Here is a 15,671-nt window from a genome sequence, read left to right on the forward strand (position 1 = left end):
GAAAGGGTGCGTGCAGACACAGCCTGCTTCATCATTTTAGAAACAGATGTGAAGCGCTCTCTCCTCTCCACCAGCCGGTCTGTCTAACTCTTCCTCTTCTCGCTTGCTATGTCATTCAATGCCATATCTCTCTCTCTCTCTCTCTCTCACTCACTCTCTCTCCCTATTGCTCTCTCACTCTCTGTTGTTCAATAATTGCTTCAACTACTGAGAAGATGTTCTTTTGATTGTTCTCCTCAAGCACTGAGTCAGACTTCATCATTATCTGCTCCACACAGTCAAAATGCATGCAGTGTATAAAAAAATAAAAAGTTTGAGGGAACAGGTCCAACTGTCTGGCCACATGTCTGATCACAGGGAAGCTTGTACAGTTTAGCTCTCTTAATTCCTAAGTCAGAATCTTTAAATATAAATTTCAGAAGTCTGCAAATGTAAATATACCTTTTTTTTGTAAAACTAACTATTTTAGACATGTAAAGGAGATGGACAGTAAAACAGAAGGTATCATTCTAAATAAAGAGACCTGGATGGACAGTGTAAAAAAGCTTCATGACAAAAATCATTAAATCTTTCTTTGATAATGTTTGTATCATCTTATTTTAGGCTATTAGTAAAACAGCTGACCTTTTACATGTACAAGCTGTCACAGTGAGGTAAAGAGGTCACGTCTCACAGGGAAAGCAAGCCTAAGGCCATCATTTAAATGACTGAATCTTGTAAACAGGATGTGCTATGTAACAGTCATGTCAGACAAAGAAATGTCTTTCCCTATATCTCTACTGTGTAAAATAACAGGAAAAGTCCGTAGTCTGAGAAACTAAAACATCCGTTCAAAGGAAATGCAGCAATTGAATATCTTGTTGATATTAGTAATCCTGTTTTCTACAAAGGCTAGATATGGTTTAAGGTTGAATGTTTAAATTATTAATACAGTTTTATTTTTACACTGTTTTTTATAGTATTTTATAACAAATATAGACGTTATACAAAAATCCTGAGGTAGCTTTTAGACCCTGAATGAGAAAACCAGAATCAAAACTGGCAAAGAAAAGAAAAACTTCCTGAGACAACATGAGAAAGAAACCTTCAGAGATTTATATTTGGTTTTGTTCTAGAAACTTTGTTTCGTGGTATGAGAAATGAAGCACCCATTCAAAACAAAATGCAGCAATTTTACATCTTAACCACATGTTCTACTAAAGCTGTTTATTCAGCCACAATTTCCTTAGTAAAGTTCAGATGCTGATGTAGGGTGAGGAGGCCTGGGGTGTAGTCAGCATTCCAAGTCATCCCAAAGGTGTTCAATATGGTTGATGTTAAAAAAACCTCCTGGAAAAGGTTTGGCTCTCATATTTCATGTGGTACTCTGTTTGGTCATTTTATCCTTCAAACTATAAAAGCAGTTTTTTTAAAGCAGCACACTGGATACCATAAATGCAATTAATTATTAATATGATAATCACAGCAAAGGAGACTTTATGATTAGAAAAGCAGGTAGAAGATTTGAAGATATGTTATTACTGTGATTGTAGGAAAACCTAATCTTTAGGGTATCCTCATGTACAAACCACTGCAGCAGAAAGTGAGTCATAAATGTAAAAGCACCAAGCAGAAGAGGTATCAGGATGAATCAGGCAGGTCCTGAGGGTGAGATGAGCTTTAGAAGAATCAGGTACTAGCATCACATCCGGAAGCAGGAGAACACATCCAGCACAAAAAAAGGAGAACGAGAGAACAGATTATTAGGCATGCTCTTGCCCTGCAGTGGTTTAGGGGGTGTGTATTGTGATCAGAGTGCAAACACAGACTTCAGCTAGAAAGCTTGAGCCAGAAGGTAACACCATCTTTTATTTTAGGTTACTATAAGAGATTTTATTTCTGTCCACGTACTGAGGTGAAAGTAACCCAATTTTTACCAGTTTAAGCACTTTTTATTGGTCAGGAAAAATTATATTTATAAATAATCAAAAATGTATAAAGTAAGCAGAATGATGAAACAGGAATAATTGGTCCTGATTTTCAATGGGTGTAGAAAGGAAGTTGCTGTAGTAATACTTTTTCTACCAAAAAGTAAATAATTGATCAAGTGTCTAAGACTCTAAAGTGGTCATTAATTTAGGTTTGATTTATTTCCTCTGGGATGTGAAGCATTAGGGTTGCCTTTGAGTCTTTTTTTTTAATCCTTGGCATAAAATCATTGGCGCCAGCTGATTGTCAGTACGATGATGTACATACTTCCCCCCAAACACACACTTTTCTAATTGTCTAATGCTATTAAAGACTGTTTGCTAAATCTATCCAGTTTCATTGTGAAGTAAATCTTTCCACCTCCTCGAATATTAGCACCTCCATAATTTTCTTGTTGGACATTCCTGTCACCTTCGCAAGGCAGAATTGAACTTACTTCAGCGCTAATATTAGGAGAGGGAGACCATTTGTAATTTAACATGGTAGATGAAAGAGCTTTGCTAAGCAGAACATGAATTTTCCTTTCCTCTTTGTGTAATTTTTATTTTTTTTATTTCTTAATTACTAGACTTTTTGGAATTTCTGTTGCACCTCTTGGCAGTTTGCTATTATCCATCTCAACGTTACACATAGCCTAAGAAATGTTACTGAGTTTTCCAGATGTGTGTGAGTGACACAAATTCAGATAAATGATTAATCTCTGACCCTTAGAGGAACATAGCATTAGCAAAACCGCAGTGGCTTCAGGACATTCTCTTTCTGTCCCATAAATCTAAACTACCTTCTATTAAATTCAGCATCATTGGCAATCATGGTATAGCAGAATCCTTCAAAAATATACCGCTTGTCAAATTATATATTTTTTTGCCCTTTTTATGAAATTCTGCAAGTGATGTTCCAGTTGTAACCCATAAAACACCATAGAGCAATACAGCAGGTATATGGAGAGAGAGAGAGCGAGAGAGAGAGAGAGAGAGAGAGAGTGGTGGGGGGGACTGTGCTGAAAGTAAAACACTAGCATATTCAGCCTGACTTTAACCTTGTCACACTGCTCTACTAGAACTGAAACAATTTAAGCACAAACTTGTATAAAATTCTGCAGGAGGCATAGCAGAACACTGCTGGGGAAAAAAAACACCTGTCCATATGCCCTTATGTAAGTACAGTGTAAGTTCAGTTTTCTTGTCAGTTTCTAGAGAGAAGAGAGATATAGAAGAGAGATTGAACATACCTACATTCAGTTAAAAAAAACACAGTCAGCTAACAAACTTCATGCTGAGTTAATTTAGGATTGTGCATGTTCATAATGAACATTACAAGCACACTCATCACTCAAGTCTTGATCACTCAAGTCATCAATTATAACTTGCAGCTAAGAAAAACTGTATGTAAATTGTTTCAGCAGCAGGACAAAATTATGCATTTATGAATCATACAAAGACTGTCATATATGTAACTTGCTCACTCTTAGTTTTTACTGAGCACTTAGAATTTAATGAAGAGAGCGAAAGAGAAGAGAAGAGAAGAGAAGAGAAGAGAAGAGAAGAGAAGAGAAGAGAAGAGAAAGCGACATTTATCTATCGTACAGTGTATATTACAGCACTGCCAAATTCACAACTTCATTTGTTTATATATCTTGTTAGGAAGTTGGGGTCAGAGCACAGGGTCAGCCATAATAAAGCACCCCTGAGGCAGAAAAGGTTAAGGGACAAATAGTGGCAGCTTGGTGGTATTTGAACCTTTGACCTTTTAATCGATAACCCAATTGTTGATCCACCACTGTATACAGACTATTTTCAAAGTATTTATTTATTTAACATACAGTCAACCCCTAATAATATGCAATTCGGAACTCGCGGCTGGGAAAATCTGCGGGTTCTCATTTGGAACCTAACTAACAGCAAGTTAATCTCAAGGAATCCGCAGCAGGAACGAATGTTCAGGAACGTAAAACAATAACATTTTAAACTTTGTTTTCACTAACAAATTCCATAAAATAAAAAAAATGTATTATTGTATTAAAGTGATTGAATGTCTAGATGAATTTACTAAGGTACTATAGGGGCTGCGGGAGTGCGTCCAAAATTCACAGATTTTCAGAACTTTTCTAAGACGTATAACAATAAGCGAGTTCCGGGGGACCACTGGATGGATGGATGGATGGATGGATGGATGGATGGATGGATGGATGGATAGATGGATCAGGGACAGGTAGGCTTTGCTTTATATTTTGTGATTAATAATCACAAAATATATCAATAAGGCAAGCAGTATAGAACATACTTTATTAGTTATCATTACTTTTGAAATGAAAATAATTTTAAGAGCTATATTTATACAATGAAAGTTTTTTTTCATGCTGGATCTCAGGATCATCAGCCTAATTATCTAATTAGAGCAGGTGAAGAAGTCAAACTTACATTTTTTGACCTGTAATTTCACCAAAACTGCAGAAACAACATTATGAATTTAAGAAATTATACAAGTATTAACAAATTGTGCCCAGTCTTAACTTCCATTACATTTCAGAGGAATTATTTCTTGCAAATCATCATCATCTAAATTCGGAGGTGGTGGTGATATGTGATGGTGATACAGTCATTACACTGGGTGGCTATTGTAATTAAATTGATAATGAAATCACTCCAAGTGCTCATGCAGTTTTGTTTATTTATTCATTATTCTGCATACTCAGAGCACACCACTTCATCTTTTGTTTCCTAGCCAAGCTGCTGAAATGGTTTCAATTCAAATTATATACAGAATCCTTTCTGGCATGTGTTCCTGCTAAAAAGTAAGCAAATCTTCATTAAGGTGGTACATGTCCACAATCTATACTATATATAACAATTTTCTTTTTAGTTGCTCGGCAACTTTTTTAGTCACACAAAGCAACACTTCATTGACTTTTGACCTGAAGATAGATTTTCAATCAGATATATTTCACTGCTCAATACATCATCCTCATATTATAATCAGCAGATCACACATCATTGTAATCTCTGCCACTAGCCAATATTGGAGGTGTGTACTTTGTTTTAATAAGACAAACAGAAAATAATGTCTACAAGACATGAATGTTCTCTACATCATCCATTAGATAAAGAGTGTTAAACTGTAAAGCATGTGGTGAAAGGAGAAAGTAGCCGCTTCAAAGTTCATGACCCTTAAACAGGAATATGAAGTGCTGGGTATGGCAGCATATAATAATGTATTTTGCAGTCGTTTGCCTCGGAGCGAGAGCAGTTTCTGAGTTGATGAAAAAGCTCGGCATTTAGCACAGTAAACACATTCATCATCAGAGACAGATAATTATCTCTTTAATTCCAGAGCCATGTGAGGCCTCCCGTGCTGGTTGTCATAGACGTTAAAGTGTAGATAGAGGAGAATGTGAATAGTCTTGAACGAGGATAAGCCGCTTGTTGCTTTCCATTTTCTCAAATAACCTTGTTCACTGGGTTTGTCATTTATGCTTTTCATTTGGTGAACTGAAAAAAGAATGACATCATGTCAAGTAAGAAATATGATGAATGAGAGACATAAAGCATACCCAAGAGAGAAAGCAGTCACATGTGTTATGTAGTTTCTTTGTCCCCCTTACCTATGCTCTTGATCTTTCTCCTTCTGTCTCTCTGACTCTCTGAGTAAGGGCTTTGATTGCTGTAGTTTTTGACATAAAAGCTAACAGCAGCCACTATTATGGAAGCAACAGCAGAATGTACTGAAAATCCAGATGACTCCTTCTCATAGATTCCAAGAGCACAGTTCTCAGCATCCCACACCTGCTAAGTAAAGGATAACTGACCCAACTGACCAATTATTAATATAATAAATTATAATACTACTAAAGAACTTGTAAAATCTCCTGTAATTTCACCCTAGCATCACGTCAGTCATCATTATGAGCGCAGAGAGAGCTTAGGATTGTCATCTCATTACAGTGACTGTGCTATTGCTAAGAGATCCGGAGAAGGCTGTGGTGACTAACATCCTGGGAATGTGTGTATGACTCAACGTAGCACCTGCCTACTGATCCCACTTTGTTACAGCTTAGATTCTTCACAGCCTTTGTATACGTAACTGCAGAGTCATTTAGATGGTCCCACGCCATCAACTGGGAAATGTACTTTTCCAACTTTTTTTAGTTTCTTTCTATGTCATGCTTGAACAATTGTTTTGGCTCTTGGGTAATATTAAATATTGAGACAATATTTATTATTTTACCATATCATCTCTGCAAAGTCAATGGAATTATTTTTTCCACATTAAGGAGATAGGAAACTTTGAAGATCTTGATTATGATTAATGTTTTAATAATAATAAAAAAAACACAGGCTGTACTTAACTAAGTTCTGTTTTTTAAATGTCAAAATAATCAGGATGGAATGCATATTCTTAAACAAGTATTAAACTTGGAGGCAATAAATTTCATATTAATCATTTTGAAATTATTGAACTTGAGACCCTGACTAAATGTCCCTTTAGTAGTTTTGAGAGGTGCTTTAGAAAGGCAAACAGCATTCAATGTGTAAATGTGTTTACTTAGATTTAGAAAACATAATTTACCCATACAGTTACATGATTAGACATGCATACATATTTATCAGAATTTCTAACGAGCATAGAATAAACTGTAAACATACAGTAACATGCATGTGCATTGTGCTATGATTTGTATTCCAGTTATATGGTTATATCTAGTAAAATGGAAAATGTTGAATTTAATAAATGTTCTACTACTGATATTAGTAACATCAGGTCTGTCTGACTGGAAGCTTCTCCATTTATGCATCTCTTTCACTAAGCATAGTTTAGTTGAACTGTGTAAATTCAGCACCACGGAGAGCGACTAAATATCCTGGTTGACATTAAGGTTTATATTTAACAAGTATACATTTCCATATAAATACCCAAATAAAATTAAGAAAAGGTAAAATTTGTATTAATTCTTGATCTAACTGTTACAAGATCTTAATATAATCATTAGTTATAAAGGCTTCAACCAAAGGTTTTAACATTTTAATTTTTACTGTAGAGATTAATAGTTTGTACTGAGATTTTTTCACAGTTTAAAGGGCAATAGGCAATTCAATTATTTATCCAAAATCTAAAAAATTTAACAATCCAAATTCTCGTATTTTAAAATTCTCCATTTAGTAGCAATGGATTGATTTTATTTTACCTCCAGAATATGAATAGGGGTTTGTTTAAATAAATAAGAGCTACTTGGGTGTCCTTAAGAACTTCCCGTAGATGCTGGGAATGAAAACCTAATAAGGTGTCAAACATAAAGTGGAATTCTCTGTCAATATCACTGCCCAAACAGGCATATTACTTTGCATCCCATCATTTGCCCAACACTGATGGGGCCTATTAATCAGGCAGTACTCACATCTACTCACTCACATGGTTTTCTGCAAAGCATGAAGAAATGGATTAAGTGAGTAAATGTGCTTGGTCTGCTGTTAGCGAGCTCATTGATATACACCCTGATGTCATAATAATACAAGCATCATACAGTAGTGATAGCTTGCCTAGTGCATTAGATGATAGCAGAAGCCACTGGGCTGAAGAGGCTAAATAGATTCTGCCATAAGCTAAAAATCACATTATTTGCAGTTACTGGTTTTGACAGAGTTTACAGATGCCAAAGGGGTTAGGTCTGTGGAATCTTGGTGCTATCGCTAATTCTACGTTATCCCTGAGATTAAAAAAAGTAGCTACAGCTATACTCTTGTGATGTCTTTGCTTTTTAAACTCTGCTGCCCATGAAAAGTACAAGGTAGTTTTCTTTCAGCCATTTATTTACCTCGAAGCCTCCAGAGTGCATTCACAGAACACAGAGAAGTGCATGGCAGTGTGGGAGCATTCATGTGATGCTGAGTGCTGGAAGTCATGCTTTCATGCCAGATCGCTGCCTCCTGGGAAACATGGCTTCTCAGGAAATGAGACAAGCCAAACAGCTATGTTGATGCTCAGTGCAGCCCCCCTTTCCTAATGTTGGGTGCATGCCACTGGACACTTGCCTCTGTTTCCAGGGGAATCATGGCCTTCTATCTGCAGTAAAACAGTATGTGTGGAGCACTGCTTAGTTTAGTGCTTGTTTGGTTCCACTTTATGTAGAGAACATAAATGAAATAAATCCGATAGATAACCAGCAAGTAATTTTATCTACTGATCACTGAGGCATTGTACTTCTGAAACACCTACTGTAGGGTCTCTTTCTTATTCTCATCCCACATTGTTCCTTTCTTATTAAATATATACACAGCTGGATAATGCAGATGGGTTCTACTCATTTCAATCCATACTGGGGAAAAAGAGGAGAAAAATAGAGCTTTTAGCAAATGCTTATTAATCCAGAATAGAATCCCACATGGTGTGTGATTGCAGTGGCTCCTCAGTTCTTACAGTTGTTTTGGCAGCGTGCTTCCGTTTGCACAAAATAAATGCCTTCTGTTTGGCCTCCTCTTTATTCACTGCTGGAATATCTTCCATTAAATATACCAGAGTTGTACCCAGTATATGCTGTTGGAGTTATTGAATTATCTGTGGGAGTGGTGACAGACAGGCATGAAGAGTTGGTACATTTGCTTTTAGCTTAATGATTCACTAAGATTGAGGCTATTGATCATTTTGCCAAGCGGCAAATGCAGTGTGGTAATGATTGACTGCAGGTGTTCAGATTATTTTTTTTTAATTAATTGCTCTATAATTGGATAAAATATCAGGCTCACGGATGAAATACAGTAGGGTGACATTTTGTGAAAAGTAGCTGCCTCAAACCAAATGGGTTTTTGTCATGAGCAACAAAGATGTACAATTCCATTGTTAGTCCATGCAAGTGTCTGTCAAATTATACTTCATTACAACTCTGAAGTATGTATCTATGTCTATACTCATATTTGTTTGAATTTATTACATTTCAGGTTTTTGTTATTTTTCTGAATGATAATTTCATGACTGGCTTTTCTTCTTAATTCAAATGGATTTTTCATCTTAATTCAAATGTATTCTCTAATTTTACAGATCTGGCAAGGCATGAGGCATCATCAACATCAGTCTGGATCAGCGAATCAAAGCTGATTCTCATCCTGAGCAAGAAGCACAGCCAGCTTTGGCCCACTCCAGAAGATCTCTCTCTCTGTTATTCAAAAGACATCGTTGACTTCAAGACAGGGGTACAAGAGAAACCAATCTTGCTCTTTAGCCCTTATTTCCATTGGACAGCATTTATGACCATGATATCCAAAGTCTTGAGGACCTGTCCATTTTCACTCCAGCTCCTCCCTCTCCTGTTTCTGTTGTGGCTGGGTGGTCTCAGTGCTGCTCCCTCTGGCCCAGAGTCAGACACCTGCTCCACACTTGTCCAGAACCGCTTCTTTGGCTTCTTCTTTTCCTCGTTTGCCTTTCCCAATGCTCCTTGTTCGTGGACACTACAGAATCCAGACCCTAGGCGCTACACCATTTTCATCAAAGTCACCAAGCCCACAGAAGACTGTGTGCCTAGGCAACACCGCACCTTCCAATACGACTCCTTCTTGGAAACCACACGTACGTACCTGGGCATGGAAAGCTTTGATGAAGTCATGAAACTGTGTGATACCTCCACCCACATGGCCTTTTTGGAAGCAGGGAAGCAATTCTTGCAGATTAGGAAAGGACCAGTAAGAGAGGGTTCCGGTCAAGAAGAGGGGAATGGCGAGTTTAAGGTGGAGTACTTGGTGGTGGGCAAGCGGAACCCCAGCATGGCGGCCTGTCAGATGCTGTGCCAGTGGTTGGAGGACTGCTTGACTTACAGCACTTACAACCGGCCCTGCGGCATCATGCAGATTCCTTGCCAATGTGGCCATGCTCCACTGCATGACAAAGAGGGTAATGGATGCTACAGAGATGGACTCTACCTAGAGAACTGTTATCCCACCGTGAAAGGAACACCATCTGACACAGATACCACTGGTGAGTTGGTAGCTAATGGCTGCAGTTCTTTTTCATTACGATGGCACTGTTCTCATTAAAATATAGCTGCACATTAATTTCACTTATACTACGCTTCATTTTTCCTCTTGAAAGATGTTCACAAATTAAGAGAGTTTGTATTTTTGCTTAATAAACTCTAAGAACTTTCCAGTGTCTCAATTGTCATGTCACATGAAATAATATACCTCTTAGTATCATTTTATTTATGAATATTTCATCATGTTTATTGAATAATATGCTTATGATGGAAAGCTGTATCATAACCTAAGAAATTATGCGATGACTTTGTTTGGAACTTCCAGTGTTCAATGAGGTCTGACTTTACAAAGCTGTCATTTTCTCTTCTACTCTCTGAGCAAAGTGAACATATCATACACAGTATCAAATATGATTCTCTTCCTTTCCAGCACAATGAATGAAGGTACCTTTGTTGAATACTGATGACACATCTGGTGAATAAATCATTCATTTGTGCCTGTTCATGTTCTCCTACCCAATATCTATTCTTAACCAAAAAGTGTGAAACAGCTCAATGATAAGCGTAAAAGTGAAGGTTCACAGAACAGCTATTCTGAATAGAATGCATTGGAGATACTATATACCACATACAGGAAACTTATTTTACTAAATTTAGAATATTGCCAAAAACTGTATTTTCTTTATTTACAAATTGTGATCAGAATATAAATATTAAAACATTCCTGAAAAAGGTTTAATACCATCCTGTAATAACATGGTCCTAGGTAATTAATTAGTGCGTTTGGTTCATGACAAGTTGACAATTTATTGAAACGCCCACCGAAATCCAAATTTAGTTAGAACCGCCGAAATCTGTCAGGATGCTCAAAAGGGCACTAAAAACAGGGTTTCTCTTGGTGCTTATTTTCAAATTGCAAGCTTCTGTAAAATCATTACAACAAAGGTTAATAGTGGTATAATTAGCAAACTGTATTTTGTAGCTCTGCTTTGCATCATCTATGCCAAGCATGATTCGGTGCAGTTGCTCAATAAATAATCATTTCCCCAGTTGATTTAAGATGTACATATATGTATATTGCAAAAGCCAATGCATGTTTTTTCTATATTGTTTTTTATTCATTTTTTTTTTTTATCAGTACTCAGTGTGGTCCATCTCAAATTTGGAAAATGTAGAATTTTATAATATATTAATTTCCACATAAAGCCAAACGAGAACAAAAAGTTTTATAGTGAAATAACAGTAAATAAAACAAAGAAAAGTGAAGAAAAATAAATATCTCCACTGTTCACTTAAACAAATTGTGATAATCATGTTAATGCTGTTCTAGTTCTACAAAAGGTCAGATTTTCTTTAATATTTTTCCTTCCATTTAAACTCATATACATGGCTAGTGACGTATAGTATAAGCAAAAAGTCTCAAACAATACATAAAAGGATTTACAATGAAAAGTACTTCTTACTTTTTTCACTTCTTGGCTTGGCCTTTCGAACCACCTTGTCAATTCTACATGTTCATTTTCTTCGATCCAACCTATTGATAGTACTGTATATAATGTCAAATAAATCACACTCTTTAGGTCAAATGTGAAGTATTGTGTTCTAGTCTTTGCTAGAAGTGTCGACAATAAATGATGTAAGGTAGACAGAGAAGAAGAGAGAAAGGGAGAAGGGCAGAAATAGTGGTTTTAGATTTCGGCTGATGTGTCATGGTTGGGTGACCTTGGATGCCTGGCGCCACATGCTGCCTGTGAAGGGCTCAGCTGGGGATATCAGGTGGACTTGTGGGAGCATCTCTTTGGCAGGCAACCTTCCAGACTGATACAGGATAGGGATGGTGTTACACTGTGGGATTTGAGGATGGGAAGGGAAGGCTGGTCACTGAATCTTTTCGCTATGCTCTGATTTCTTAGAAGGGAGGGGATGTAGGTCGGCAACTTGATCCTTTATTGATACTGCTGCCATGACCATAGAGGACAGTTGCCCTTTGTGACTTTATAAAGTGTCATTTTTTTCCTTTCCTTTTTTAAAAAAAAATTTAGATTTTTCATTAGTGAATCATATTGTAAAATTTCTTTCCTTTGTAGTGTTTAAAAATATATAAATTATACATATTTGACAAGGAGAAGGTCATTTAGATGGTTAGATGGATAGATGGATGAGTGGTTGTCATCTGAGATAGATAGACAGTTACAGAGAGAGGGAGATAGAGCGAATAAATAATTGATTAATGTGGCATGAAGGTCCATTTTTTTCAAGAGGAGAGCTCAAAAAGAGAGCCAAGCAAGAGAGGAAATAACAAATGACTTATGGCAGACAGGTGGTTTATCAGTACAGTGCAACCCCCTCGGCTCTGCCTCTCTGTGCTCGCCCACAAGAGAATTAATGGAAAGCTGTCCGTCTCAAGCCGGCCCAATCAACTGAGCCCAGACTAAACCCTCCAGCAAAAATGCTTGGCTCTGGAAAGAGAGGGGAAAAAAAGATTCGAGTAGGGCGTGAGTGAGCACTTTCCTCGTTAAAATGCTAAAGGCGTGTCTGTTGTTTGAGTGTGACCCATTGCTCAGAGGCGTCATAGAGGACGAGGAGACTCATTACACACTCAATAGCTCAGAGCAGAAACAGATTATTGCCTGTGCTAGAAAGACTGATTGGAGAAAAAGTGAGTTTGCAGGGTTGAGGGTGGCTACGGAGGAATAAAGCGCATTTTCGAGGAGGCGGTGATGATAGACCTTCTTCGGTATTCTGGTCAAATGTGTTGCGGAGGATTTAGTAAAGTAAGATAAATGTGCATTGTGGTAATGTCTTTGCCATGCAGTGTGAACTTGGTTCAGCGTGATACCCCTGAGCTCGGCAAGAGGATTTTTTGAAAAACTGTCCCTAAAGAACTAAGTGTCTAAAAGCCGAAGCTAAAAATCCTCAAGCTATTGTACACTTTGCTATCTCTTTCTCACTCTCTTTTTTCTCACACTCTCTCTCTGACACACAGACACACACACACACACACACATTGTCCAAAAATCTGGACAGATATAGTGTAGGTGTCTGAAAACGATTGTGAGGGCACCATTCAGTGTGGAGGTGTGTTGTGGGACTGCTTGGCCACCTGGGGCATTCTTCTTTAACACATGACGTAGACAGCTCAACTGCCCATCTTCAACGAGTGATGAACACAGCGCTTATCTCGGCTAGATGAACAGCCATTCTCCCTCTTTTTCTCACTCTCTCTTTGTCTCTCTCTCTCTCTCTCTCTCTCTCTCTCTCTCTCTTTTTTATCACACTCACTCTCTCAGAGGGACGAGGTCTTAGTGCTTACTTTCTATCTCCTTGGCCTTCCTCGCAACCCCAGGGCTCATTAAAATTTCATGTTTTAATTAAGCAATTTTACTGCTGCTTCTTTACATCTGATAATAAACGACTGACCCGGCCGCGTGTCAGAACGTGTGCGTGAGTAAATGACTGCATTTGTTTCTCGAGTTTTTGCATGTATCATTAAGGAAGCTATCGATTTTCCGCTATAAATAGTCATCCGATAAGCAGATTCGAACTTTTTTGTGTTGTCTCTATTGCAGTCGAAGCACATTTCTCATCGGTGAATTGAGGATAATTTGCTGGAAAAGCACACTGAGCTCAACTCAGGAAAGCTGCAAGAATATTAGCTCTTACTTGATGGGGGGTCATCTCTTTTCATGGTTTACCCCCATCTCTCTGCCTCTGTTTCATGCTTTCATCTTTTTCCAACCCATCAGTTCGTATTTTTCATGAAACTGTACTTCTGTCATGCTCTTCCATGAGATAGATAGATATATATTTCAGAGTAGCATCCAATTGTGTTTTTTCCATGTACTTGTCCCCTGGACTCTCTGCAGTAAGTCATTAAAAAGCACATGCCTGTCTAAATAAACCTAACATTTGTAAAGGTCACCTTGAACTTCCAGTAGCATCTTCCAGTGTCAGGTTAAAGCCAATTTAGCTACTAAGCACATCAAATTTTCGTCATCAGTCTCAGCACAAAGCAAATGGGTAAAGAAAAAAATACTCTTCTGTTTGTTTTTCGAAGCTTTTTTAACATCTGAGTAAGTAAAACATTACCAGACTTCACCAGTAGAACATGTATGAGATTAAACATTTATTTTCATTGTTTTAAATATTTCCCAATTTTAAAACCTTTTAGGTGAAACACTTGACTAACAATAATAAACATAATGTGTAAATAAAATCTTATTTTTACAGACTTATGTTATATTTTAGGATAGGACAGTGCATTGTTTTAAACATTTAACAATATGTGGGCACTGTGTGTGTGTGTGTGTGTGTGTGTGTGTGTGTGTGTGTGTGTGTGTGTGTGTGTGTGCGCACATGTGGCTTGCACGGTGTATTTAAAATCGTAATCTGGACTTAATTTCCCCTGCACCATTACATCCTCAGTTCCAGTGAAAGCAGGAATCAGTGAATGAAGACAAATTGGCTTTGTATTTATTAGTATGTACATCACCGACACAGTAAACATGCTTTCCCCTCCTGAGGGCCGGCAATCAGGTGTGAGCTCAGGCAGAGGAGCTACCTCTCTCTCTCACTCTCTCTCTCTCTCTCTCTCTCTCTCTCTCTCTCTCTCTCTCTCTCTCACAAACACACACACACACACACACACACACACACACCTACACATTTTAGCCTGGCTGAGCTCCACCAAAGAGGCCCTGGAGAGCACTCCTTAATGAAAACATATCCCATCCCTTTTTTCTAGACAGACCTGCAGCAGAACTGTTGTGTTTCTGTTTCTCTTTTTGTGTGTGTGCGAGTAAGTGTGTATATGTGTGTGTCTGTGTGTAGAGGTGGGCTCTCAGGCTGCCTCTCTGTGTGAGTCATAGCTCTGGAGGTGGAGACATGTTCCACACACACAAGAACCCACACAGACACACATGCGCTTGCCGCTTACACAAACATCCTTATTTGCTTAAGAGCTTTAAGACAGAGAGAGAGGGAGACAAAATAAAATCTAATAACTTGAGATAAAATCAGCATGTGAGGAAAAAAAAACTTGATAATGAGAAGGAGTATTGGGAACTGTTTGATGGGATGTGTGTGTGTGTGGGGGGGGGGGTGTAAAATGTACACTTCCCCAAAAGGTCATACAGATGGCCATGTAGGATGTTATATACTCCAACTCACAACATTTGAACAGAGCCTGTGTGGTTTCCATAGGAACACTAGCTATACTGCTAACACGGAAGATTACTATTTTAAAACTTATAAGTTGGGCTCAAGGGTTCGACCTTTTTTTATCTATGATGTCAGGCTATATGTTGTGCAAAACATTCATACTGTATATACATACAGATTAAGATTAAATCTAAATATTTTTTATTGATACATTTTCTTTGTCGATTCTCATAAAGCATATTACACTAAATATGGTTTTACAACACCAGTCTGTTATGTACTATTTGGTCAGCATACTGTATATACAGTAGAAAGGAATTTAGTTGCATTGTATGTTAGACAGAGATGAATCCCGAATGAGGATGAGTTAAGTAATGCTGCCTCTTTTTTCATTATTATTATTAAATTTGAATACAAGTGACAAAACACAGGCAGGCAAAAGTTAAATATGGACAATCCATAATCAAAAATGAGAAACAGGAACTAGGGCAAAAAGCAGATGAACAGGGAACAGCAATAATAATCAACAGCAATAATCAGAGACCAAGGCTTCATGATGATATATTGACCCAACGGGCACATACAA

General features: G+C 37.7%; 1 protein-coding gene across 1 annotated transcript in view; it reads left to right on the plus strand.

The window, feature by feature from the left end:
• The window catches only part of adgrb1a (adhesion G protein-coupled receptor B1a), a 95,522-nt gene that overhangs the window by 15,167 nt on the left and 64,684 nt on the right, over positions 1 to 15,671 (plus strand). Inside the window, 1 exon segment of the mRNA XM_046847037.1 lies at positions 8,998 to 9,927. Within this exon segment, the coding sequence (XP_046702993.1) occupies positions 9,204 to 9,927 (724 nt within the window). The 5' untranslated portion in view covers positions 8,998 to 9,203.

This window comes from Silurus meridionalis, chromosome 4, assembly GCF_014805685.1.
Source record: "Silurus meridionalis isolate SWU-2019-XX chromosome 4, ASM1480568v1, whole genome shotgun sequence".
NCBI lineage: Eukaryota > Metazoa > Chordata > Actinopteri > Siluriformes > Siluridae > Silurus > Silurus meridionalis.